General features: G+C 45.5%; 1 protein-coding gene across 1 annotated transcript in view; it reads left to right on the top strand.

Moving 5' to 3' along the window:
• Positions 1-27832, top strand: part of MALRD1 (MAM and LDL receptor class A domain containing 1) — a 612799-nt gene that overhangs the window by 292026 nt on the left and 292941 nt on the right. The window contains exons 23-24 of the mRNA XM_088478591.1: positions 4089-4302; positions 19912-20159. Coding sequence (XP_088334717.1) covers positions 4089-4302; positions 19912-20159 — 462 coding nt within the window. The remainder of the gene's footprint in view (positions 1-4088; positions 4303-19911; positions 20160-27832) is intronic.

The following is a 27832-nucleotide window of genomic DNA, read 5'->3' as shown; positions in this document are numbered from 1 at the left end:
AATGTTATTTTCCCTGGAGCAATGTGAACAGGAAACAGGAAAACAGCAGTTGGTTTTGGTGTCACTAATCCTATGGTTTAGTTGGGTTGGCTATGAAATACCAGCAGTCAGGATGCCTTCTGTCAAAATGCCAACAGCGGCTTCCCAATGCTTGGTATCCCGACAGGGGTCGGGTAAGTATACTAACCCTCCCACCTTTTCCCCCTAACCCTCCTTTCTTGGTGCCTAAACCAAGCCCTCCCCACCCTGCACCCTAACCCTCCCCGTTAGTGCCTAAACCTACCTCCCCATGGTGCCTAAACCTTACCATCCCTCCTTAGTGCCTAACCCTAACCCTGTCCCCAGTGGTGCCTAACCCTTACCCCCCTTCAATGGTGCCTAAACCTAACCCCCCCTTCTCCAAAGTCTAACCCTAACCCCCCCTGGTGCTAAACCTAACCCCCCTCCACCGTGGCTTACGGCTAAGATGCCCCAGCTTACCTTTGAGTGGAATGCCATCTGTCGGGATTCCGGTGTCAGTATGTAGGCTGGCGTCAAGATTTAGCCACCTATCGGTCTAAGCTGGCATCCAGATTGGCATGCAGATTTTGATGCTGGAATTTAAACAGCGGCATCCCGGTGGTTGGTATGCCAGCAGGGGCCGGGTAAGTATACTAACCCTCCCCCCTTTTCCCCCTAACCCTAACCCGCCCTTCTTGGTGCCTAAACCTAACCCTCCCCACCCTGCACCCTAACCCTCCCCGTTAGTGCCTAGACCTTTGAAAAAGCTTCACCCCCTACACAGCGAAACGCTTTAGGTGCTCAGCCTCCACCCCACAGGGTTATTCTCCAAGTTGAGACTACAACCAACCTGGACCGGTTTACGGATATATTGAATTCTATTTGCTCAGTCCATATCAAGTGCACAGCACCTGGATTACAACAAACACCGTGGATTTTTGAGGGCTCCGAGTGCAGCATACAGGATTGTATGTTAATAGGACCATCCCTCTACCTGGTGATGGTAGCTGGTAACTATACGTTGGACACGAATGTTCCTTACATTTGCATTCGCACAACATCGACCCGCTTGCGAGCGTCCTTTGCTCGCGAGCGGGTCTGAATGACCCCGAGGTCACAGTGCAGGAGCCCTGGCAACCAGCTGACCGGAGGAAAGAGCTCACTGATCAGCGGACCCCAGCTGCAGGTAGGTGTTTGATTATCTTTTTTACTATTTTTTTTACAGTCATAAGCTTGTGGTAATTTTTCAGGGGCCCGGCTCCTGGCTCTACTCTGCCTATCAGAGTGGAGCAAGAGTCGGGGGACCGGGGTGTGGGGGGGGACAATGCTTAACGCCATCTCCTGATGGCGATGTTATAGCAGGGCTCCCATTCGGTATCTTTTCACAATTCCCCCTTAGTATATTTCAAGCAGATCACACTTCCCATTACAGGTATGGGCAATGCGTTCTGCTTATTAAACAAATATGAATTAAAAGGCTTGGAGTAAAAACTGCTCCAAAACCCCTTTAATATATTTCAATGAAACTAAAACAATGTAAAAATGCTGTGAAAACAAAACATCCGTTTTCATAATATTTTAGTAAAAAAAAAAGATTGATGACTAGAGCCCTTAGATATAACCACTCAAAATTATAGTAAAATAAGTTTTACTTAATAAAAGGTGTTAGATTTCAATCGGATATTTTTTATAATAGTACAACTTGGGAGATTGGCCCCCACCCCCCCAAACACACACAAACCTGGGAGCACAAGTTTACCGAGGCATCACCGGAGAATGGAGAATAAGCCTCTCGTAAATGAGGTCTCCTGTGTTTTGGGCGCAAAGAGCTGAGAAAAGTAAAAGCCTGGAAACAATAATTGCAACCAGAGCTTAATTATACATTTCCCATTCTGTTACCCTCATAATATTCCCCACGGAGTTTAACAGAATGTCTAATTTTCCGAAGTAAAGATGAAATACAGTATCATAAACAATGTCAGTGGTGTGGCAGTTAATTGGACTTACCATATGCTCAGCAATGTGTCTCACAGCCAAATAATTACAGCGATATGCATTTCTGTTTGGTTACCTTGTTCAGCATAGAGTAGATCTGTTAATATGAGAATAGCACTTGCCTCGGTAATGAAGCAATCTGCGGCAATACAATAAAAAAAAGGATATTCTTCAAGAAGAGATATTTTTAGCTGCAGTATTTTGTTGTTGGCTCTGCATTCATTATATAAAATTACAATAAAGATTACTCTGAAAATCAAATCTCTATCCCTATATTTTATTTTATATCCTTCGCTGAGTGTGTTAGATGGACAATTAGGATTAGCATAGATGCTGCGATCATTATCCCAACTTACATACAGTATCTTACTCTAATAATTACATCTTACTAATATATCCTAACAAATAGTATCAAAAATAAGTATCTGAAACAGCATGATGATACATCAGTTTGGAATAACTTTTGACTTACTGTACATATGACCTTAAAAAAATTATCCATCTATTAAAAATATTTGTGTAAGCATCCACGGTAAAAGACTCATCCTCTTTTACAGCTTAATGCATTTAAATATGATGTGTAGTCAGGTATATTGCTTTGGCCGGGGGACCCGGTGAAAGGGTACCCTGGCTATGGCATTACACCCCCGCTAGAAAGAGTCCGGTGCCGGTTTTGGAAAATACGGGTTAACCCTACGTCTTTTGTCCCCCGTATTTCCAATACCAGGACTGGCTAGCTGAGCTCAGTGATGGTTGAGCCAAAATTGGGGGGACCCCTACGTCTTTGTCCCCCAGATTTTCACAACCAGGACTGGCTCAGAAAAGCCTTGTGCAAGTTGTGCTTTTAGGGAAGTGGGGGGGGCCCATGTCCATTTTATTTATTTATTTATTTTAATTACAACATTTTTCCACACAGAAACATGCACGGATCTCACTGATCTGTGCATGCATCTGTGTAATTCATACCTGCTCATGCTAAAAATTCCAGCGTGAAGGAGGTCTATTATTTTGGTGATTTGACGGTCGATTTTGTGTTCAATTTTGTGTGCCATTTGGACATGGGCATGCAAAATCGAACAAGAAATCACTAAAAATCAAATTTGAGTTAGAAAAGGCTTCCAAAATCGAATTTTAGTAAATGTGGAGATTTTGACAGGGATTTCTACATTCGATTTGATTTCAGGTCAGCTAAATCGAATATAAAATCGAATGCAAAATCGAACTTGATAAATATACCCCTAAACCTCTCATATAAAGTGATTATGTGGAAGAGAAGGAAAACAGTATGATCTCTACTGAATGGGGAACTCTGTAAGCAGACTAAGTAGCACCAGCATAAGAAAAACACATCTAATAGCAAAGATATTTTTTATATATTAATTGCTTAATATTGCCATAATATAAATTCACAGGGAATTTAAAAAAAAACAAAAAAATAACAGGTAAGTGTCCCTATACTCAGGATTGCTCCTTCTAAATTTACACTTATGCCCAATGATCATATTCACAAAGGTATGGGATGGGTACAGGATGCTGGTTCTCCAGACCCCGGGGGTCAAAATCCTGACTCCCAACATATCGACAGGGTTAGGATACAGACACCTGTCTGTAGGTATTCTAACTCTCCCCCTCTCCCTACCCTAACCCTCCCTCCCCGGTGCCTGAACCTCCCCCCAGTGGCTAAACCTAACCTCCCCTCTCACCGCACCCTAAACCTAACTCTCCCCCTCTCCCTACCCTAACCCTCTCTCCCCGGTGCCTGAACCCTCCCCCCTAGTGGCTAAACCTAACCTCCCCCTCACTGCACCCTAAACCTAACCCTCCCCCTCTAGTGCCTAACCCGAACCCTCCCCCTAGTGCCTTATTTCTCTGGCTCCTCTATTGCTTAAAGTTACTATGCAGTGGTTTCACCACAGCTAAAAAGCTGATATTGGGCTCACCCAACATGGTCCATCTGTCTGTCTGTATGTACTCAGTAGTCAGGCTCCACCCTCTTGCTTTATCCCTTTGGAAATCTTCTATAGTGGAGGTCATAACAACTGCAGCTATATTTCCCAGGCCACCGTTACCGCAAATGACTTTTTCTCTTGTAGATTGTCCTGCAAGCCAAGCGCGGTGTCAGCTATGTAGGAGATGTGACTGTGGATGATATATCTTTTGAAGACTGTTCTCCAATGGTGATCCTAGACAAAGACTGCACTTCGGAGGAGTTCATGTGCACCAATAAGTACTGTATTCCAAAGGATAACATGTGCGACTTTGTGAATGACTGTTCGGATAATTCTGATGAGAACCTCTATATATGCAGTAAGTCTATATAAGCAAACAGCACTGACTGAATGAGAGCAAGTCTATTAAACTATAGCAGTTTTATCTTTCAGTGACCATTTGGGTACCTATATGTTACAGGTGCGATATACAGGGTTAAAACTAAAAGATGCTTAGAATGTAAATGAATACATGAAAAACAGATGTGTCTTGTTTTCATTTACCACATACCGTGTTTCCCCAATAACAAGACACTGTCTTATTTTTTTTTTTTTGGTCAAAAAAACTCCATAGGGCTTATTTTCGGGGTAGGGCTTATTTAAATTAACATTGACAGCAATTTCAATAATTCAATACAATTCTTTACTTACTTTTATTTTTTTTTTCCTCTTTTTCTCTCCTCTCCTCCACGGCGCTGCTGTAAATGACGCTGCCACGCACGCCAGCTGCCGCGCGCTCACTGTGAGAGAGTGAGACGCTGCAGCTGTGATTGGATGCCACTGTTAAATATTTAACAGCGGCGTCCATTTCATGCGGGGGGTGGAGCTGGGGGCATTTTAGTGTAGCGCAGGCAGGGACCGGACAAAATAGGTTTTTTGTTAGGTCTTATTTTCGGAGTAGGGCTTATTTTGGACCGTTTTCCAAAAGTAAGGGTAGGGCTTATTTTCGGGGTAGGTCTTATTATCGGGGAAACACGGTACTTGTCTACTCTCCCGGAAAGGTGCTGGAGACTCCAGAATTTGCCAGCTGTCCCGCGGACCCCGGGAGGAGTAGGCTGCCATCCTCAGTGCCAGATTAATGTACACATGGGCCTGGAGCTGAAATTTATGATGGGCCTATTGTGTGCCGCTGCAAGGGGTGTGGCAAGTGCCGTAGCAGTGTGACTGGTAATGTGGGGTCATGCCCAGTGCAGTGTGGTTGGGGTTTACATAAGGGTGTAGCCTGTGCAGCGTTCTCTTAGGACGCTCAATGCAGTGCTGCATTTCCAGGTGCCGGCGGCCTCAGTACTTTTGCGCAACAGCATGACGTCATGCACTTAAGAGGCACAGGGCCGTCACAGGGCGCTCCGGAGCCGGTCCTGGTACGCCGATGTGTATGTGTAGGCCGGCACTCCTGTGCAAAGTATAGTGCTATGGCGTCTGGTGCACTCCTAATTACCTCTGCCTGTGAAGGGAGGGAACCATGTAGCAGTCGAATGGGCGGCAGGCACTCTGGACGAATTGTATAAAACACACTAAAAATCCATTTAAGTTATCAACAATTCAGAACTTGTATTCGTCCTCTCAGTAATCCTGATGTAAGAATAAATACAAGTTCTGAAGCGTTGAAAACTTAAACAGATTTACACATACCCATACCCACACATATACACGTAAATTGGGAGGGTACAGGAATTTGAGGCACACTTAAGGGGGCCGAAGCAGGTGTGGTGAGATATGTTGACAGTCATAATGTCAACATTCATTATGTTAACATGAAAATGTCGACATCAGGGGTTAGGCACTAGGGGAAGGTTAGGGTTAGGCTACGGATGGAGGAGGTTAGGATTAGGCTACATGGGGTGGTTAGGCACCCCATGTTCGCTGACGACATCTATCATTGCCCGTACTTACAGGGCAACCTGACGATATCGTCAGGTTCTGCAAGTACGGGGTTGAGAGAGGGTGACGTCACTGAACAATATATCGTTCAGTGTGGGTGCTCAATGTCATTAATGACATTGAGCACATCACTGTTGGGGAAACACTAGACGATATGCTCATGGAGCATATCGTCTAGAGGATACACGCCTTTAGACTGCGGGGGGGAGGAGGTTAAGGTAAAGACCTATAAGGTAGGGGTAGGCATTAGGGTTAGGGGGGAATTCGCACAGGAAGGCTAGAGCAGCAGAGGTCATGACCGCTGGGACCCAGAAGCCGCACTAGAGTCACTGCAGCCGTCAGGAGCAGGTTAGACAGCACTGGGCCAACAGGGATGATATGTCGACATTCTGTCACTGACATGAATAACTTCAACACTATGACCATGTTGACAATCTCCTATCAACATGATGAATGTTGACATATCACACCACACCCGCTTCAGTCCACTTAACTGTGCCTCAAGCTCCTGTACCCTCCCTATTTAACAGTGTGTGTATGATATATATATATATATATATATATATATATATACACACATATATATATATATATATTAGGGGTGTGCACCGGCCACTTTTCGTGTTTTGTGTTTTGGTTTTGGATCTGGATCTTTCTTCGTGTTTTGGATCTGGATTGGTTTTGCCAAAACCACCCTTCCGTGTTTTGGGTTCTGGGTTTTGTGTTTTGGATCTGTATTTTTTTGAAAAAAAGCATAAAAACAGCTAAAATCACAGAATTTGTAGGTTTTTCTGCTCCTATGCTATTATTAACCTCAATAACCTTAATTTCCACTCATTTCCAGTCTATTCTGAACACCTCACACCTCACAATAGTGTTTTTATGTCCAAAAGGTTGCACCGAGGTAGCTGGATGACTATGCTAAGCGACACGAGTGGGCGGCACAAACACGTGACCCATCTAGGAGTGACACTGCAGTGGCAGACAGGATGGCAGTTAGAAAAACTAGGCCCCAAACTGTACATAATGCAAAGAAAAAAAGAGGTGCAAGATGGAATTGTCCTTGGGCCCTCCCACCCACCCTTATGTTGTATAAACAGGACATGCACACTTTAACAAATCAATCATTTCAGCGCCAGGGTCTGCCACACAACTGTGGCTGAAATGATTGGTTCGTTTGGGCCCCCACAAAACAAGCTGGCAATTAATGTGTCCCTGCACAAACTGGCTCTACGGAGGCAAGATGTCATCCTCATCCTCCTCATCCACCGATTCCTCACCCTCTTCAGTGTGTACATCCTCATCCTCACAAAGTATTAACTCGTCCCCACTTGAATCCACCACCACAGGTCCCTCTGTACGTTCTGGAGGCTGGTCTCCCTGGAAGAGCTGATAATTCATTTTGATGAACATCATCTTCTCCACATTCTGTGGAAGCAACCTCCTACGCCTTTCGCTGACAAGGTTCCCGGCTGCACTAAACACTCTTTCGGAGTACACACTGGAGGGGGGGCAACTCAGGTAAAATAGAGCCAGTTTGTACAGGGGCCTCCAAATTGCCTCTTTTTCCTGCCAGTACAGGTATGGACTGTCTGACATGCCTACTTGGATGCTGTCACCGATGTAATCCTCCACCATTCTGTCAATGGTGACAGTATCATATGCAGTGACAGTAGACATGTCAGAAATTGTTGCCAGGTCCTTCAGTCCGGACCAGATGTCCAAACTTGGTCCTGCCTGCCCTGCATCACCGCCAGCGGGTTGCTTAGGATACCTAAGTTTTTTCCTGGCAGCCCCAGTTGCGGGAGAAAATGAAGAAGGAGCCGTTGACGTGTCACGTTCCGCTTCAGCTGACAGTGTGTTCACCAGCAGGTCTTTGCACCTCTGCAGGCTTGTGTCGGCCGGAAAGAGAGACACCACATAGGCTTTAAACCTAGGATCGAGCACGGTGGCCAAAATGTAGTGGTCTGATTTCAACAGATTGACCACCCTGGAATCCTGGCAAAGCGAATGAAGGGCTTCATCCACAAGTCCCACATGCCGAGCGGAATCGCTCCGTCTTAGCTCCTCCTTCACTTTCTCCAGCTGCTTCTGCAAAAGCCTGATGAGGGGAATGACCTGACTCAAGCTGGCAGTGTCTGAACTGACTTCACGTGTGGCAAGTTCGAAGGGCTGAAGAACCTTGCACAACACGGAAATCATTCTCCACTGCGCTTGAGTCAGGTGCATACCCCCTCCTTTGCCTATGTCATAGGTGGATGTATAGGCTTGTATGGCCTTTTGCTGCTCCTCCATCCTCTGAAGCATATAGAGGGTTGAGTTCCACCGCGTCACAACCTCTTGCTTCAGGTGATGGCGGGGCAGGTTCAAGAGTGTTTGCTGGCGCTCCAGTCTTCGGCACGCAGTCGCTGAATGGCGAAAGTGGCCAGAAATTTTTCGGGCCACCCAAAGCGTCTCCTGCACGCCCCTGTCGCTTTTCAGAAAATTCTGCACCACCAAGTTTATTGTGTGAGCAAAACATGGGACGTACTGGAATTTGCCCAGATGTAATGCCCGCACAATATTGGTGGCGTTGTCAGATATCACAAATCCCCAGGAGAGTCTAAGTGGGGTAAGCCACTGGGCGATGATTTCCCTCAGTTTCTCTAAGAGGTTGTCGGCGGTGTGCCTCTTACTGAAACCGGTGATACACAGCGTAGCCTGCCTTGTAACGAGCTGGCGTTTCTGAGATGCTGCTACTGGTGACGCTGCTGCTGTTGCTGCGTAAGGTGATACATCTACCCAGTGGGCTGTCACAGTCATATAGTCCTTAGTCTGCCCTGTTCCACTTGTCCACATGTCCGTGGTTAAGTGGACATTGTGTACAACGGCATTTTTCAGGACACTGAGGACACTTTTTCTGACGTTTCTGTACAGTCTCGGTATCGCCTGCCTAGTGAAGTGGAATCTAGACGGGATTTGGAACCGGGGACACACTACCTCCATCAATTGTCTAAATCCCACTGCACTAATGGCGGATACCGGACGCACGTCTAACACCAACATAGCAGTCAAGGCCTCAGTTATACGTTTTGCTTCAGGATGACTGCTGTCGTACTTCATCCTCCTCGCTAAGGACTGTTGGAGGGTCAATTGTTTAGTAAAAGTAGTGGTGTTCCTACTTCCTCTCTGGGATGATGAACGACTCCCAGCAGCAGCAGCAACAGCAGCAGCGGCAGCAGTAGGCGTAGCAATGCAGGATCCTCCGGAGGAATCCCGGATAGGAGAGTCAGTCATGCCAGTGATATGGCCTGCAGGACTACTTCCGATCCTGACTAAGGAGGAAATTGACGAGGAGGGAGTTGACGGTGTGGTTTGCAGGCGCTTGGATACAACAGGACAACGGGATTTAGGTGTCCCTGGACTGCTTACGGTCTGAGCCAAAGTTTCTGAACTTGACAGTAACTTTTTATGAACGCGCTGCAGGTGCCGTATAAGGGAGGATGTTCCTAGGTGGTTGACGTCCCTACCCCTACTTATTTCACCTTTACATATGGTACATATGGCAAGACAGTTGTTGTCCGGATTTGGATAGAAATATTGCCAGACCAAAGAGGTGGAATGTTTGGTCTTCTGCCCAGGCATGACCGTGATGGGCTTTTTCATCCCACGGACAACAACTGTCTCCCCCGGAGCCTGATTTAAACAAACCACATCACCATCAGAATCCTCCTCGCCAACTTCCTCCTCAGCGCCAGCTACACCAGTATCCTCATCCTGTTGTACTTCAACAGTGACATCTTCAATTTGCATATCAGCAAGTGGACTGTGGGTGCTCCTTTCAGCACTTGCAGGGGGCGTGCAAATGGTGGAAAGAGCCACCTCTTCCCGTCCAGTGCTGGGAAGGTCAGGCATCGCAACCACCACCACACTTGGACTCTCCTTGGGGATTTGTGATATCTTCTTAGAAAGCACAGTTCTTCGCTGTGCTTTTGCCAGCTTAACTCTTTTGATTTTTTTAGTGGGAGGAGTGCTTCCATCGTCATGTGAAGCTGAACCACTAGTCATGAACATACTAGGGATCGACCTTAGCCGTTCCTTGCCACTCCGTGTCGTAAATGGCATATTGGCAAGTTTACGTTTCTCTTCAGCTGATTTAAATGTCTTTTTCAAGGTCATTTTCCTGAACTTTGCCATTTGGGATTGTATGTGCCCTCTACTATGACATTGGGCATCGGCCTTGGCAGACGACGTTGATGGCATGTTATCGTCTATGTCATGACTAGTGGCAGCAGCTTCAGCACTAGGAGGAAGTGGTTCTTGATCTTTCTCTATTTTATTTTTATCGGAGAAAGTTTGGTCCTCCATTTATGTTATATCGATTTGATATATACGTGCGGCTAAACACAGAAAATAATTTTTTTTTTGGTTTGGACTGGAGTGTACTTTGTGGGTTACAGCACCCTTTAACGGTCAAGCCAGCCGGCCCTTTACTTATGACACAGGCGCACTCTTGGCACTACTTTGTTGATGCACGTGCGGCTACTGCGCACACAATTCACAAACACAGAAAATAATTTTTTTTTGGTTTGGACTGGAGTGTACTTTGGGGGTTACAGCACCCTTTAACGGTCAAGCCAGCCGGCCCTTTACTTATGACACAGGCGCACTCTTGGCACTACTTTGTTGATGCACGTGCGGCTACTGCGCACACAATTCACAAACACAGAAAATAATTTTTTTTTGGTTTGGACTGGAGTGTACTTTCGGGGGTTACAGCACCCTTAACGGTCAAGCCAGCCGGCCCTTTACTTATGACACAGGCGCACGCTTGGCACTACTTTGTTGATGCACGTGCGGCTACTGCGCACACAATTCACAAACACAGAAAATAATTTTTTTTTGGTTTGGACTGGAGTGTACTTTCGGGGGTTACAGCACCCTTTAACGGTCAAGCCAGCCGGCCCTTTACTTATGACACAGGCGCACGCTTGGCACTACTTTGTTGATGCACGTGCGGCTACTGCGCACACAATTCACAAACACAGAAAATATATTATTTTTTTAGCACTTGGGGGGAGCACCCCTGATGGACAGAGCACCCCCTGGACAACACTACAGCACCCCTTTAGGACTGGGACACTGCACAGGACTTTGGAGTGGACACAGCCCCTATGGAGAACTGACTGCACAACACAGTCCAGCCAGCCCCTATGGACTTTGAAGTAGTGGACACAGCCCCTATTAACAACAGCAGCACAGCACAACACAGCCAGCCCCTATGGACTTTGAAGTAGTGGACAACAGCAGCACTACACTACACTACACTACACAGCACTAACTCCCACCCTCCCTCTTCACTGTCCACAGCCGAGTGAGAAAATGGCGCCGACGCGGGTACCTTATATAGGATCCAAAACCCGCGAGACTCGGAAGGCGGGATGATGACGTTTTGCCTCGATGTCAGATCCGAGTCAGGCGGGAAAAGTCGAGCCTGACTCGGATCGGACTCGGATCGGGGGGGCTCGGGGGGGGTTCGGATTTCAGAAATCCGAACCCGCTCACCCCTAATATATATACATACACACATATGAATATATACACGCACTATATATAAAAATATATATATATATATATATATATATATATACTGTATATATACACACACACCTAATTTAATGTGTGTATATATATATATATAGATATGTGTGTGTATATATATATATTTATATATATATATATATAGGGAGAGGGAGAGAGAGATATATTATACACATACACACACACACACACACATTTGTGTAAAAATCCACAAAGAAGAACCGCACACACTTAATAGAATTAGCGGATGCTGAGGTTACATATTGTAGCATATATCATATTCAATCCCAAGGGATCAAAAAACGAGACCAGCACACCTTTAACTTAATGCATGTAAAATGGAATGTATTAAAACACAGCCATGCTTAATCGGGTTATACACAAATGCACGTCACATCTGCTATGCAGTAGATTCCTGTTATACTTATCAGTGCCTGGTGACCATATGTATATATTCAATCAAGAGCCCGACAGGCGTTTCAGTGGCAAACCACCTTCATCATGAGCACAGAGTAAATGGGCCTATCCATCAGAACACTTTTTGAATAATCCCACCAAAACCAGGAGGTTTTGGTCGCTTCGCTCAGAAAATCATCTAATGGATAGCCGGCAAGGACCAGCGATGCGTGTGCAAGCTGGGTCCCTGCCGACTATCTGTGGAACATGCCCGTCAACCTGACGATGATCGTCAGGTTCGGAATGTTCTCAGATAGGAGGTCGGTCTCCTGCACTGAATGACGTTCAGTGAACGCCGTTCAGTGCGGGCACCGCACCTAGGCGACCTGAAGGACTGAACGCTAGTCGTTCAGTTTTTAAGTCACCTAATGGATAGGCCCCTTAAGTGTCAAAGCATGGTGTTAAATAGGGAGTGTGGCGCCAAATCAAACAAACATACATAGATCTCACCTGTCACCCGGGGGCCAGACTACATGCTGGCAGCCGTGTCCCGGAATCACTGTCACAGAGAGTTCCATCTAACCAGCCGGACACATGGTCAGGCATAATAGGTCCGCCCAGAGGGAGAAACACGCTGCAAAGGGGCCAATGCCAGTGTGTCTCCTGGGGGCCGGACACGATGCAATGTGATCACGGCCATCAAACAAGGACCAATAGCTAGAAGCACGTGACTCACATACATCACGTTTGTTTCAGTCAATGGAACATCAATGTTATAGGCGTTGATATAAATGTTATAGGTGTTGCCATAGAAATCAACATAGGTAAACATAGACAAGATCTAATGGTGGGTACACACTGGGCGATATTACTGAGCGACTGCACGATTACAACATCGTAATCGTGCAATCGCTCAGTAATCGTGCACAAATCGTGCACTTTTATGTCGGAAACGACCAGCGATGCGCACTCCCGCTGGTCGTTTCCAACATTGTCCATCGCCTGAACATGCAGCACAATCTGACGATGTCGTCAGGTTGCTGCATGTTGGGGAATGGGGGAGAGAGCCCGGCGCTGAACGATATCGTTAATGATATCGTTCAGCGGCTGTGCTCAATGTCATGAACGACATTGAGCACACCCTGCCGGGGACACACTAGACGATATCGCTCAGGGAGCATATCGTGTAGTGTGTACGCACCTTAACCATGTGAGTGTCTGACAGGCACCAAAAACTTGGCAAACAGACTAACATATAAGACAAAGATATTAAGCGCCAAGATACACAGATGGCCCAATCACCATATTAAATAAATGTGAACATATAATATGGCGCACTCAAATAAAACCCCAAAAGAGAAAATAACGACATTAATAAAACTAATAATTATTAATGGAAAACAATTATTAATGATTTTTTTATATATAATATGCATATATATATACATAAATATATACACACATATGTATATGTACATATACAGTACACACATGTATATATTCACACTGACCTGTATAAACGGACAAGCTGGGCTGATATACAAGTAACCTTGTAGGTGGTGCAAGGATTACTTTGTCAGGGCTCCCCTGCGTTTGTACTATACTTCACTCAGTGAATGCTGCACTTTCTCCCTGTACTTTGGATTCATATGTATATATGTATATATATATATATATATATATGCACACATATGTATATGTACATATACAGGATACACATGTATATGTAACATATACATGTATAATATGTTCACACTGACCTGTATAAACGGACAAGCTGGGCTGAGCTTCCTTCCCTCTTCAGCTAGGCGATTGGTTGAGAGCAGGAAGGAACAGGGGGCGGGGCTTCGGCGGACCAAAGGTGGGCGGGGCTTCATCTGCCGAGTGTGGGCGGGGCTTCGGCTGCCGCGGGTGGGCGGGGCTTCAGCCTGGCCGGCTGGATCGTCCAAGAGGGGGGGTCAGAATGGGCTAAGCTAAGCTGTTCTGGCGGCTGTTAGGTGAGTGGCCTGGGCTGTTAGTTGGTAGTGTCAGGAAAGAAAAAAAAATATTTTTTCTTGCCTGCACTGCAATGCAATCTGCGTGGGCCTATTTTCAATGGGAGGCCTGGAGCTGTAGCTCCACCCGCCCCATTGTTAATCCGGCCCTGGCCATCCTGTATCCTGCTCCGGTCCTTGTGAAGTCAGCACTCTGTGGAGGATAATGCTGCTTATCGCGTGTAAATGGGAGGGGGCTGGGCCAATATCATGTGTTTCAATAAAAATCTTGATCAACCGCGATTCACAGCATTCCCCGCCAGTGACATGTACGGCCAGACCCCACCTCCACCTCCGGGCAGCTGCATCTCTCCTCTGAACGTCTCCCGGAGAGAGATTTGCAAAAGTAGGGACGTATGAAAATGTTAGCATCAAATAGTGTTGGTTAAGGGAGGGGTTTATATTTTAATGCAACCCCAGAATATTATGCAAAAAGAGTAAAAGGCTAGTTCACTCAAGGTATGGCACAGTTGTAAGGCTTAGGGGTCTGTTCATCACTTAATTTCTACAAATGCAGGTGAAATTTTACATTTTCACCTACTTTTGTAGAAATGAAGTATTAGGGCCATTCAACATAAAGGTAATGCAGGAAATATCACCGTTATCTCCTGTTTACCTTTCACTCCTGATATGGCCCAGCGTCCCCATACACTAGTATGGGGGCCTCAATTCATCAAGCTTCGAAAATACAACATTTTAGAATCTTGACTGCGGGAGCATTCGCCATCTTCAGATGGCATTTGCTCCCGCACCCTGCTCCATCCTTATTGGAAGGAGACCCGGGTTGCGAAGAGGCAACCGAAACCGCCCATGTCCGATCCCTTCCTCCGGACGCCGGGGCTTTGTGCGCCTGCACTGCAGTGTCAGACTCGGCCGTGCTAAGTAGCAGTTAAAACATTTGGGGAGACAGCTGACTTTCAGATCAGCTGTCTCCGCGCCGGAGCAATGATGAATCACTTGGTGCGAGTTAGAATGCTAATTGTCGGGGTCCGTCTGGACCCTAATAATTAGCATAGTGAATATGGCCCCTAAAATCTTAAGTTTATTTATATTTTTACATTCTTTTTATTTTTTTAACCAGGAAGCCTTTCTCAGGTCTTCTTATTACAGAATTCCTCAACTTTTTCATTTCATGAATCCCCTAATGATAGTAAAAATGTTTAACAACTACCCTTCATTGTGTATAATTTATATGATGTACCCACTAATGTGTTTAAAAAAAACTGTACAGTCTGAATAAATGTTTGGCAACTAATCCTTTACATCTTTAAATGTTTTAAAAAATAGCACTTAAATAAACCATCATCTTAGTTTAATTAAAACAGTGGAAGTAACCACTGAATTTCTCTGAGAAACAAATGGGGCCGATGTACTATCATCTTAGAAACCCTGCCCTGTTATCATTATTATTATTACTAGATGTGGTGTAACCTGGATCTAACATGTCAGCCATGGGATGTAGTCAGTATGTTGACATTTATAATGTTGACAGTTATGATGTCAACATTGCTGAAATGTCAACATTCTGCATGGCAGCGGAAGGTTAGGGTTAGGCAGTGGTGCATGTAAGGCGTTACAGGCCGGTACAGCGTAGCTGGTATGCTGTAACGCCTACAATCTTACCACAGGAACCATTATCTGTGCCGCCAAGCGAGTCACTATTCTCAGTGGAGAGATGGCCCCAGGGCCATCACTGACTGTGACTCTCTCCTGCTCCAGTCTGTGCAGATGCTGCTGCTGCCTGTTTTCCAGGGCTCTCAGCCCAGACCCCCCTCTCCATCAGCCGAGGACCAAACCTCTGCTCCAGGACGAGAAACTCTGCAGGCACCTGCCTAGTTCTCCTGCCCCTGAAGCTCACATCAACTGGACGCAGGAAGGCGGGAAAGTCATGGAGAACACCGGCAATTTTATTGAGGATGAGCAATGGCTGCCAGCCAGTACAGTGGCAAGGGCAAGCACTGGAACCATGAGTGCTGAGGTGGGGATATTCTGGGCAGAGGGGGTGCAGAAATGATGGAGAGGAGAGGTGATGCGAGGGTTGCTGCTACTGTATGTGCATGAAAGATACTGACTGCATTGCATGGTATAGGGGATACAGGGAACCTATGGTACAGGCTATATTTCCTGGGAAAGGAGGAATATACCTTAGATTCATGCTGACACACCCCTATATTGAGTGGCCACTCCCTTCATGCCATGCGGCCACGCCCATTTTTGGGTGCGCTCTAAAGGCGCACTCACATAGTCCCACTAATAAATTGAATGTACTTGCACTTCTGGGGTTAGGATATGGGAGAGGAGGGTTAGTGTTAGGCACTGGGGGGAGGATCAGGGGTTAGGATTACTCATACTTACCCTGGTAGCCACGCAGCATGAGCCAGAATCTCTCATTAGGTGACTGCCGGACCTGGAAGACACTGATGGAGCTGCTGGTCCAGGCAAGTCACCACTAGACTAGAGATGTTTTGTCAACATTTTTAATCGTGTCAACATGTCATCAGTGTCTACATGCGTGGAGTGATTTGCCGAGAAAGTGTCAAAGATGCAAGAGGACACATCTGTACGTGCTCAATGTCAAAATGGGAAGCACGTCCAGATGTGTTCTCTTGCATCTTTGCCACTTTCTCGGCAAATCGCGCAACACGCATGGCGCGAGATGCGTGCCCCTGAGCGGGTATGCCCGCTGCATTCGCACTTGCGTCTCCATAGGATTCAATGGTGCGAATACAGCGCGTACTTCGAATACGCCATTGCGTACAGATTCAAAATTTGTTGAAATATTTTGATCATCTCAACTCTGAATGATTATGGGCCTGATGCAGAGATAAATGCAATGTCGATGATGGATGCAGTGGAGCGATTTTTTGCTTCTCATGCGCATGTATCAAAGCCGCACTGCGCACGTGCAGCGATTGGTTAGTGTTGGCGGTCACAGAGTGGATTTATTCTCAAGGTGAGCCACAGGTAGTCAGCGTTTTGGGTAGTTATGGAGGGTTGCTAAGAAAACACAGGTGTATCGGGACCGTTTTTCTGGACATGCCCTAACGAGACTCTGCATATTTGTACACAGCTGGAGAGGCCTCGGTGTCTTATATGAGACGCTTATTCTGAGACAGCATAACGGTTGCTCAAAGGGTCCGATGTGCGACCAATGTTTCTAATGTTTTAATTTTGTACTGAAGCGGTGATGTGAGACGCTGGAGGTGGGTCTCTCTGCTCAAGATGGCGGCTGAGTCATTCGCATAATTTCGCAAGTCCACTGTGTTTAGGATCGCAGCAGCGACGGGCATTGTGTGCATTTCCATTTCAGGTCCAATGTCTCTTTAGCAAAGGAATACTTTTTATGCTTCTAATTTTATGTTCTTGGAGAACAGATTGACTTTGAGCACATACAGTACAGGGTTAGATTTATTGTAGGAGTGTAGCAATAAAACATTAGAGAACAGATTGACTTTCAGCACAAACAATACATACTTCAATTTGCTAAAGTTATGCAGAGAAATGTGAAACTCAATTAAACGGTTTGAAAATGTGACTGCAACAAACAACACTAGAATACATTCCTATAGCAAACAATAGAGGTCATCTATTAAAGGGCCTGATTCGCATACCTCCCAACTGTCCCGATCCAGCGGAACAGTCCCGTTTTTCTGGGACTGTCCCGCTGTGGAACCCGCGGGCTGCAGTGTCCCGCGGTGGGGGGGCAGTTGGGGAGAGCACAAACCGCTGCTCTACATAGCAGAGCAGCGGGTGTGCAGAAGGAGAACAGATGCCGTGCGCATGCACACGGCATCTGTTCTCATGTGTACAGACTGCCTGGGGGCTGCCCAGCATCTCGGAGAGTGGTGGGCACGCCCCCAAAGTGACGAAAACGGGGGAAGCCGCGAGGCTCCGCCCCATTTCCCATAGGCTATGCCCACTTTCCCCATAAGCCACACCCCTTTTCGGTCGTGCCGCCTCCGGCGACCTGTCCCTCCTTGAGGTCTGGAAATGTTGGGAGGTATGGATTCAGCAAGCAACGCAAGTGAGAGAACTCGCGGTGCAAGCCGATGTTTGCGATCTGCGCATGCGTACCTGTGCGCAAACAGGTTGCTGAGTACAGTAAGGGCTCTATCAGAGTACACAGGGAGCCCGTAGATATACTGTATAAGGCCCAGCTTCTTATCTGTTAGTAGCTACTAACGTATTAAGTTGTCACAGGATTTTATGTGTGCCTACACCTGCATCAATTTATTGTGGATAGTTGTGATAATTCTGAGGGGAATATTTACTAAGCAGTGTTAGGAGACAAAGTGAAAGGAGGTACCAGCCAATCAGCTCCCAACTGTCATTTTTCAAACACAACATGTGACATGGCAGTTAGGAGCTGATTGGCTGGTACCTCATCTCATTTCGCTTTGTCTCCTAATACTGCTTAGTAAATAGACCCCTAAATCACACTAGTGCCATTGTGAGGTTTTGTCCTCTGTGTGTTTCTATTTTTTAGCCCGCAGAGACCTTCGATGTTGATTGACAGGAAGTGCCGTTTGTGGGTGGTGATGGGGGTGGTCTGCCGAACGCAGGCGTGCCTGTGCGTTCGCTATCCGTTACAGGGGTGTTCATAAATTAATCTCAGCAGTGCCGCACGCAGCCAGGCTCCTCTCTGCGTGCAGGAATCTCGCAAGTCCTGCAGCAGGGTCAGGTCTACCCTTAGCTTACACGCAGCTTCGACTGGTACTCGATGTTCCCGATGTGTACGCTGTCAATCACAGCATAGGTGGCGGCTTTTGCGTGGGCCCAACTCCCCTGGAGGAAGCAGCCCTGGTGCCAACTCGCTGCTGGAATGATGGTGGGGGACCCCCTCACTGCAGGTCTCCTCTCCATGGTTCCACTAGCTCTAGCTGGTCATGCCTAGTGGTTGTATTGAAAAGTCGTGGGGACTCCCGCACGCTCCACCCCCCATCATAGTCATTCCTCTGGGTTTTGGCAAAGAAACACTTCATACAACGCAACTTGTCTCTTTTGGGACCCTGCGGCTAATGAGAGGTCACTCGGGGCACTCTCCATAGTAATGAAGGGAACAGCACAAATCTGGATGATTTCTGCGATCCAAAGTCCTTAGCAAACAACTGTTGGTATTCTGAGGTGTGAGGGCAGCTGTCATCATTAGTAATGCACTTACACCTACTCATACTTACCTAATCTCCCGGAACATATAGGAGACTCACATTTTTGTGCAGTCCCTTAGACTCCTGAAGACTAGGTGGCCGGGACTCATCCCATCCTAGTGAAATGGCCCAGACATGGAGTATAATGCTGTGATTCTTGGGTCTATGAGGAGGGGGCAGGGCCAATACGATCCTGGAATTTGTATCATTTTGGTCCCTCCCCCTCTTCATAGACCGGTGAATCTTATCATTATGCCATAAGGAGCAGGGTCTAATGACAAGTAGTCACCTGCATCTCAGCCCTGGGCTTCTCCTAGACATATGCAAGTATGCACCTACCCCATGCTTGATGCAGAAGATCCAATTGAAAATGGTATGAACACTGCATACCTCCAACTAAGAATATGTCACAACCTTGTCTACACTAAACCACGGGATGCTTCTCTTGCCTGCAAATGTCACATTGCTACTCCATAATTACCATTCAGCAAGAAGAGACCAAGATACATACGATTCTAAATTGGTCATACTGTAGATGCTCTAAGTTGCAGGTGTAGGCCAGGGCACCTTGCTATAAAATTGCGTCTTGCGATCGCGTACGGTATTAAGTGCAACTCAGAACCAGGTCCAATGTCTCTAGGCTGCTGTTCAGTTTCAAGAACGTATTAACATATATACAATATTATTATCTGCCAAATGTTTACTATTACTGTATAAAGAAACCCACAATAGGGTTTATTTGAATTCATCCTGAGAATAATGTCTTATTTTAACTGAGGCTATCCTTACTAACGCCACTATTTTAGCCGTAACTTTCTATTGTCAATATTTTTATGTGACTGGGCACACAGCCCAGCTGCCTGACTCATACTGGTAATGTGTTTGCCCTAGGTGCCTATATTGGACGGTGCAGTTTTGAATTTGACCTTTGTGATTGGAAGCAGTCTCAAAACGATGACTTTGACTGGAACCTGCGAGCTGGGAGCACCCCAACTGTCGGCACAGGTCCAGTCACCGATCACACCTTGCAAACACCATCTGGGTTTTATATCTTCATCGAAGGCTCATTTCCACATATGTCAGGCCAGGGAGCAAAGCTTTCAGGACCGATGATAAGCAAATGGAGCAGAAATTGTAAGGTATGTTTAACCACTGGGAAAATGAGATGAACTTTTGAACTCAAACAAAATTAAAATAGCACATACAGTATAAACTAGTCCCATATTTCCTGGTGACTCTTTCACACATCAAGTAGTGCACATGTGGAGTTGATAAAAGCAGAGTTGTATAGAGTGTATATCAATTTAAATATTTTAATGGCTTTTTATAGATGTCCTAAGGACAAGCAATCTCTATTATGGAATGATGTCATAGGGTTCATTGACTTCATATATACAAAATCTTTCTTCTGCAATGTAAATTATGTGAAAATCTTCCTACTTGTAGGGGACCTTCAAAATAAGTTAACACTTTGTCCAACAATGTTTGCAGATTAGATTAAATATATAGTACTTGCATAGACCCATAAATATCACTAGTGTTGTAACTACGCACTGTGCCGACCCCACCCCCTACACCCGTGACATCATTACATCACGCCTAGGGGGCGGCGCCACCGACTAGGGAACAGGGCTGCTGATGCATGCTCCGTTAGGTAAAGCACTGTTCCTACCTCCTGTAGTGGCACTAGTGGCTGCAAGGTGCTGTTCCAGGCACCCTGCAAGCCACATGTAGGTGCCGTGGGGAAGGACTGTCCTGACTACAGGGCTCTACACTATGAGCGGTGTACAGATCGCACACCCCTAGTTATAGCCCTAAATTACCCGTCTTTATAAAAAGCACAGCCAGTCCTATTTCGCCAACCATTCAGAATGCAATAAAATAGTTTTTGGTTTGCATCTGCGGGGGCTGATTCAGAAAAGCACGTTAGTTGGCCACAAATGCGTCAGCATTACATGTTTGGAAATAAATCCGGATTTTTGCAGGTCTTCAGAGCCGCAACTTCCCAGTCCATCTGCATGTGAAAGTAGCCGTCATCAATATCAGCACAATTTTGCACCAGCCCTGTTTTTGGTGAAATCAGGCGGATCTGTGCATAGCTACTGTTATGCCCGTCTAGCTGCAAGCGAGATACGGCTTTGTGGCATTCAACTCTGTATCATTCTTAGTTAAGTTGACCCAGTTCCGATGCATGAGCAGTTGCTAAAAAGTCCAAAAAATTGGACTTGTATACAATATTTGAATCAGCACCTGTTGTAGGGTATACTTCCTAAGATGCCCTTATAAAACCATTATTGCCATTCTAAGAACAAAGTTCTACAATTAAGCCAGTCGATAGTGTTTGGTCTTCTTTTTCTATAAGTAGCTGCACCGCCTAGTATTTACCCACCATAGGGCAGTAAGGCCTAAACACGTCAGGTGCGATGGAATCTTTGGGTTTACTGCCAGATAAATGTTCTTTTCTACAATTGTTTGAAATGCTCAGGTATAACAAGTGGTCCCATGGCTCTGTAATGTTGCCTTTTCAAGAGAAATCTATTTCTTACCCTTTATGTTTAGCTTTATAGCCTGAGCTGATCTCTCTTGTTTGGCAGAGAGAGAATAGACATGACAGATTTTCAGCTTTTTGCTATGTGGATGAATCCTGCCCCCTACTTAGCTAAAACTGCTACAGTGGAGATGAGATTGCCTGGAAGATAGATAATGTTCATTATCAAACCTAACAGACCTCTAGGTCCCAAGACAATAGCCTTAACAATTCAACAGGTCAACAGCTCTTTTTTTTAGCTATTTAAATGCTAAATGTCTTTAATATTAACTTAATCAATTGAAATTAGAAAACAGCACAGTTTTGCACATAAATGTACATGCACAAACGACAACATATTTTTTTTAATTTTTTAACAATATGCTATCAGATGGGAATACACTAGACACTACATATTAAAGGGGATGCAAATTCTCTGTAGTCTAACAGTGAGGAAGGTATATATAATATTGAATCAAATACACTAATGACAATTTAATAACTATAAATACTGACTCATTATACATCAGCCAAAATATATTCTAGAAATAGAATTCCTTTTACTTTTAGAATATGATATTGATATTCATATTGCTATGCACCTAATATAAAACCCTCTTCCAAGCTTAGGCCCCCATTTATTAATGAGTCATTTTTATAACAGTTGACAGCTATGTGACAGGCTGTGTTTGAAAAATGTGAGTTAGGAGCTGATTGGCTGGTACCTTATCACCGTTCACGTTATCTCCTAACACAGCTTAGTAAATAGTCCCCCTAGGGGTCTGTTAACTAAGCAGTGTTAGGAGACAGAGTGAAAATTGATAAGGTGCCAGCCAATCAGCTCCTAACTGTCATTTTTCAAACACAGTCTGTGAGATGACAGTTGGAAGCTGATTGGCTGGCACCTTATCACTTTTCACTGCTTAGTAAATAGACCCCTAATCTCTTAAGCACAACTCTCTAATATTTTTTCCAAAAATGTCCCCAAAATTGTGATTTCTTTTTATAATCAAATTATGTAAATAAAAGCCTATGTAAACCAGATTCAGTATGATTTTATTTAAAAAAATGCAGATTTGTTCATGCATTGATACGGAATCAAGATTAAATAGCTCGTATTTTCATAATTTGATAATTTAAAAAGTCCACAATTTTAGGGCCCTTTTTGGAAAAAATAGTTTTATACAGTTGAAGCAGGGGGAGTCAGCTATGGCAACTGAGGGGCCAACTGGGTAGGCTGAGCCTGACAGCTGCTGGAAAATTAGCTTCCAGCAGCCGCTGGCAGCTTCTCTGACACGATCACTTCAGATGCAACCGTGTCAGGGAAAGCCTGGTAAGTGGTTAATATTACAGATGTGCGGTTCAGTTCTCCAGAAATCTGAATCCACCCGAATTTTGTGAATCCGGGTAAATCCAAGTCGCGGTACTAATTTCCTGAGGAGATCCGGGTAAATCCGGGTCGTGGTTCTGATCTTTTTGCGGTTCGCAATTCAGATTTTAAATCTGAATTTTGGGTTTTGGATTGCATAAATTACATAATTTTAGCTGTTTTTAAAACTTTTTATCTATTTTTTTTTTTATAAAAAAATACATATCCAAAACCAAAACACTTGAGGGTGGTTTGCAAAACCAAACCCAGATACAAAACCTTGAAGGAGATACAGATCCAAAACCAAAACCAAAGCACGGGGGTCGGCCAGGGCCAGATTAACAATGGGGCGGATGGAGCTACAGCTCCAGGCCTCCACATAAAAATAGGCCTATCAACATGCCAACATGATTACCTAACTGCCCATAAGTAGTTTTCTAGTTTTCCCCCTAAAAAAAAATTATGCAAATTTTCTATTTTTATGTAGTTAGGGAGACATTGTGTCTCATAGTATAGGGGGTGTACAAACCAAGGTGACTTTGACCACACCCACACAGCACCGATCACAGCTCTTCCCCTTCTCAGTATAGGCCCTTGAACATTTTCAGCTCCAGGCCCATGTGGGCCTTAATCCGACCCTGGGGTCGGCACACATACATAGCTAATACATCCAAAATTATCCTCCATTTGTATTGCAATGTAGGGAATACAACACTTCTTATTTCTAACACATATCTATACCTCCATTAAGCATATAACAATATACTGTTAAACCATAATATACTACAAAACTAAATATTAGGGGTGTGCACCGGCCACTTTTCATGTTTTGGTTTTGGATCTGTATCTTTCTTCGTGTTTTGGATCTGGATTGGTTTTGCCAAAACCACCCTTCCGTGTATTGGGTCTGGGTTTTGTGTTTTGGATCTGTATTTTTTGGAAAAAAAGCATAACAACAGCTAAAATCACAGAATTTATGGGTTTTTCTGCTCCTATGCTATTATTAACCTCAATAACCTTAATTTCCACTCATTTCCAGTCTATTCTGAACACCTCACACCTCATAATAGTGTTTTTATGTGCAAAAGGTTGCACCAAAGTAGCTGGATGACTATGCTAAGCGACACGAGTGGGAGGCACAAACACGTGGCCCATCTAGTAGTGACACTGCAGTGGCAGACAGGATGGCAGTTTGAAAAACTAGGCTCCAAACAGTACATAATGCAAAGAAAAAAAAGAGGTGCAAGATGGAATTGTCCTTGGGCCCTCCCACCCACCCTTATGTTGTATAAACAGGACATGCACACTTTAACAAACCAATCATTTCAGCGCCACGGTCTGCCACACGACTGTGGCTGAAATGATTGGTTCGTTTGGGCCCCCACAAAACAGGCTGGCAATTAATCTGTCCCTGCACAAACTGGCTTTACGGAGGCAAGATGTCGTCCTCATCCACAGATTCCTCACCCTCTTCAGTGTTGTGTACATCCTCATCCTCACAGAGTATTAATTTGTCCCCGCTGGAATCCACCACCACAGGTCCCTCTGTAGGTTCTGGAGGCTGGTCTCCCTGGAAGAGTTGATAATTCATTTTTATGAACATCATCTTCTCGACATTTTGTGGAAGCAACCTCCTACGCCTTTCACTGACAAGGTTCCCGGCTGCACTAAACACTCCTTCGGAGTACACACTGGAGGGGGGGCAACTCAGGTAAAATAGAGCCAGTTTGTACAGGGGCCTCCAAATTGCCTCTTTTTCCTGCCAGTACAGGTACTGACTGTCTGACATGCCTACTTGGATGCTGTCACCGATGTAATCCTTCATCATTCTGTCAATGGTGACAGTATCATATGCAGTGACAGTAGACATGTCAGAAATTGTTGCCAGGTCCTTCATTCCGGACCAGATGTCCAAACTTGGTCCTGCCTGCCCTGCATCACCGCCAGCGGGTTGCTTAGGATACCTAAGTTTTTTCCTGGCAGCCCCAGTTGCGGGAGAAAATGAAGAAGGAGCTGTTGACGTGTCACATTCCGCTTCAGCTGACAGTGTTTTCACCAGCAGGTCTTTGCATCTCTGCAGGCTTGTGTCGGCTGGAAAGAGAGACACCACATAGACTTTAAACCTAGGATCGAGCACGGTGGCCAAAATGTAGTGGTCTGATTTCAACAGGTTGACCACCCTGGAATCCTGGCAAAGCGAATGAAGGGCTTCATCCACAAGTCCCACATGCCAAGTGGAATCGCTCCGTCTTAGCTCCTCCTTCACTTTCTCCAGCTGCTTCTGCAAAAGCCTGATGAGGGGAATGACCTGACTCAAGCTGGCAGTGTCTGAACTGACTTCACGTGTGGCAAGTTCGAAGGGCTGGAGAACCCTGCACAACACAGAAATCATTCTCCACTGCGCTTGAGTCAGGTGCATACCCCCCCTTTGCCTATGTCATAGGTGGATGTATAGGCTTGAATTGCCTTTTGCTGCTCCTCCTTCCTCTGAAGCATATAGAGGGTTGAGTTCCACCGGGTCACAATCTCTTGCTTCAGATGATGACGGGGCAGGTTCAAGAGTGTTTGCTGGTGCTCCAGTCTTCGACACGCAGTCGCTGAATGGTGAAAGTGGCCAGAAATTTTTCGGGCCACCCAAAGCCACCCAAAGCCACCCAAAATCCTGCATGCCCCTGTCGCTTTTCAGAAAATTCTGCACCACCAAATTTATTGTGTGAGCAAAACATGGGACGTGCTGGAATTTGCCCAGATGTAATGCCCGCACAATATTGGTGGCGTTGTCAGATATCACAAATCCCCAGGAGAGTCTAAGTGGGGTAAGCCACTGGGCGATGATTTCCCTCAGTTTCTCTAAGAGCTTGTCGGCGGTGTGCCTCTTACTGAAACTGGTGATACACAGTTTAGCCTGCCTTGGAACGAGCTGGCGTTTCTGAGATGCTGCTACTGGTGACGCTGTTGTTGTTGCTAATGAATTATTAAGGTTGCATTTTAAAGAATATTCTTACCAGTGGGCCGTCACAGTCATATAGTCCTTAGTCTGCCCTGTTCCACTTGTCCACATGTCCGTGGTTAAGTGGACATTGGGTACAACCGCATTTTTCAGGACACTGAGGACACTTTTTCTGACGTTTCTGTACAGTCTCGGTATCGCCTGCCTAGTGAAGTGGAATCTAGACGGGATTTGGAACCGGGGACACACTACCTCCATCAACTGTCTAAATCCCACTGCACTAATGGCGGATACCGGATGCACGTCTAACACCAACATAGCAGTCAAGGCCTCAGGTATACATTTTGCTTCAGGATGACTGCTGTCGTACTTCATCCTCCTCGCTAAGGACTGTTGGAGGGTCAATTGTTTAGTCAAAGTAGTGGTGTTCCTACTTCCTCTCTAGGATGATGAACGACTCCCAGCAGCAACAGCAGCAGCGGCAGCAGTAGGCGTAGCAATGCAGGATCCTCCGGAGGAATCCCGGATAGGAGAGTCAGTCATGCCAGTGACATGGCCTGCAGGACTACGGTACTTTCGATCCTGACTAAGGAGAAAATTAACGAGGAGGGAGTTGACTGTGTGGTTTGTAGGTGCTTGGATACAACAGGACAAAGGGATTTAGGTGTCCCTGGACTGCTTACGGTCTTAGCCAAAGTTTCTGAACTTGACAGTAACTTTTTAGGAATGCGCTGCAGGTGACGTATAAGGAAGGATGTTCCTAGGTGGTTAACGTCCCTACCCCTACTTATTTCACTTTTACATATGGTACATATGGCAAGACAGTTGTTGTCCGGATTTGGAAAGAAATATTGCCAGACCAAAGAGATGGAATGTTTGGTCTTCTGCCCAGGCATGACCATGATGGGCTTTTTCATCCCATGGACAACAACTGTCTCCCCCTGAGCCTGATTTAAACAAACCACATCACCATCAGAATCCTCCTCGCCAACTTCCTCCTCAGCGCCAGCTATACCAGTATCCTCATCCTGTTGTACTTCAACAGTGACATCTTCAATTTGCATACCAGCAAGTGGACTGTGGGTGCTCCTTTCAGCACTTGCAGGGGGTTTGCAAATGGTGGAAAGAGCCACCTCTTCCCGTCCAGTGCTGGGAAGGTCAGGCATCGCAACCGCCACCACACTTGGACTCTCCTTGGGGATTTGTGATATCTTCTTAGAACGCACAGTTCTTCACTGTGCTTTTGCCAGCTTAACTCATTTGATTTTTTTAGCGGGAGGAGGGCTTCCATTGTCATGTGAAGCCGAACCACTAGTCATGAACATAGGGAAAGACCTTAGCCGTTCCTTGCTACTCCGTTTCGTAAATGGCATATTGGCAAGTTTACGTTTCTCCTCAGATGATTTAAACTTTTTTTTAAGGTCATTTTCCTGAACTTTGTCATTTGGGATTGTATATGCCCTCTACTATGACATTGGGCATCGGCCTTGGCAGACGACGTTGATGGCATGTTATTGTCTATGTCATAACTAGTGGCAGCAGCTTCAGCACTAGGAGGAAGTGGTTCTTGATCTTTCCCTATTTTATTTTTATCGGAGAAAGTTTGTTCCTCCATTTATGTTATATTGATATATACGTATGTTAAGGCGCACACAAACACAGAAAATAATTTTTTATTTTTGTTGGAGACTAGTGTACTTTGCAGGTTACACCATCCTTTAAGAAATGAGCCAGCTGGCTCTTTGCTTATGGGACACAGGCGCACGTGTCCCATATACGTATGTTAAGGCGCACACAAACACAGAAAATAATTTTTTATTTTTGTTGGAGACTAGTGTACTTTGCGGGTTACACCATCCTTTAAGAAATGAGCCAGCTGGCTCTTTGCTTATGGGACACAGGCGCACGCTTGGCGCTGCTCCTTTGTTGATGCACGAGCAGCTACAGTGCACACAATTCACAAAGA

This window comes from Taudactylus pleione, unplaced genomic scaffold, assembly GCF_031769625.1.
Source record: "Taudactylus pleione unplaced genomic scaffold, aTauple2 ptg000216l, whole genome shotgun sequence".
In the NCBI taxonomy this organism is placed as follows: Eukaryota; Metazoa; Chordata; class Amphibia; order Anura; family Myobatrachidae; genus Taudactylus; species Taudactylus pleione.
This window is presented reverse-complemented; position numbering and strand designations above follow the sequence as displayed.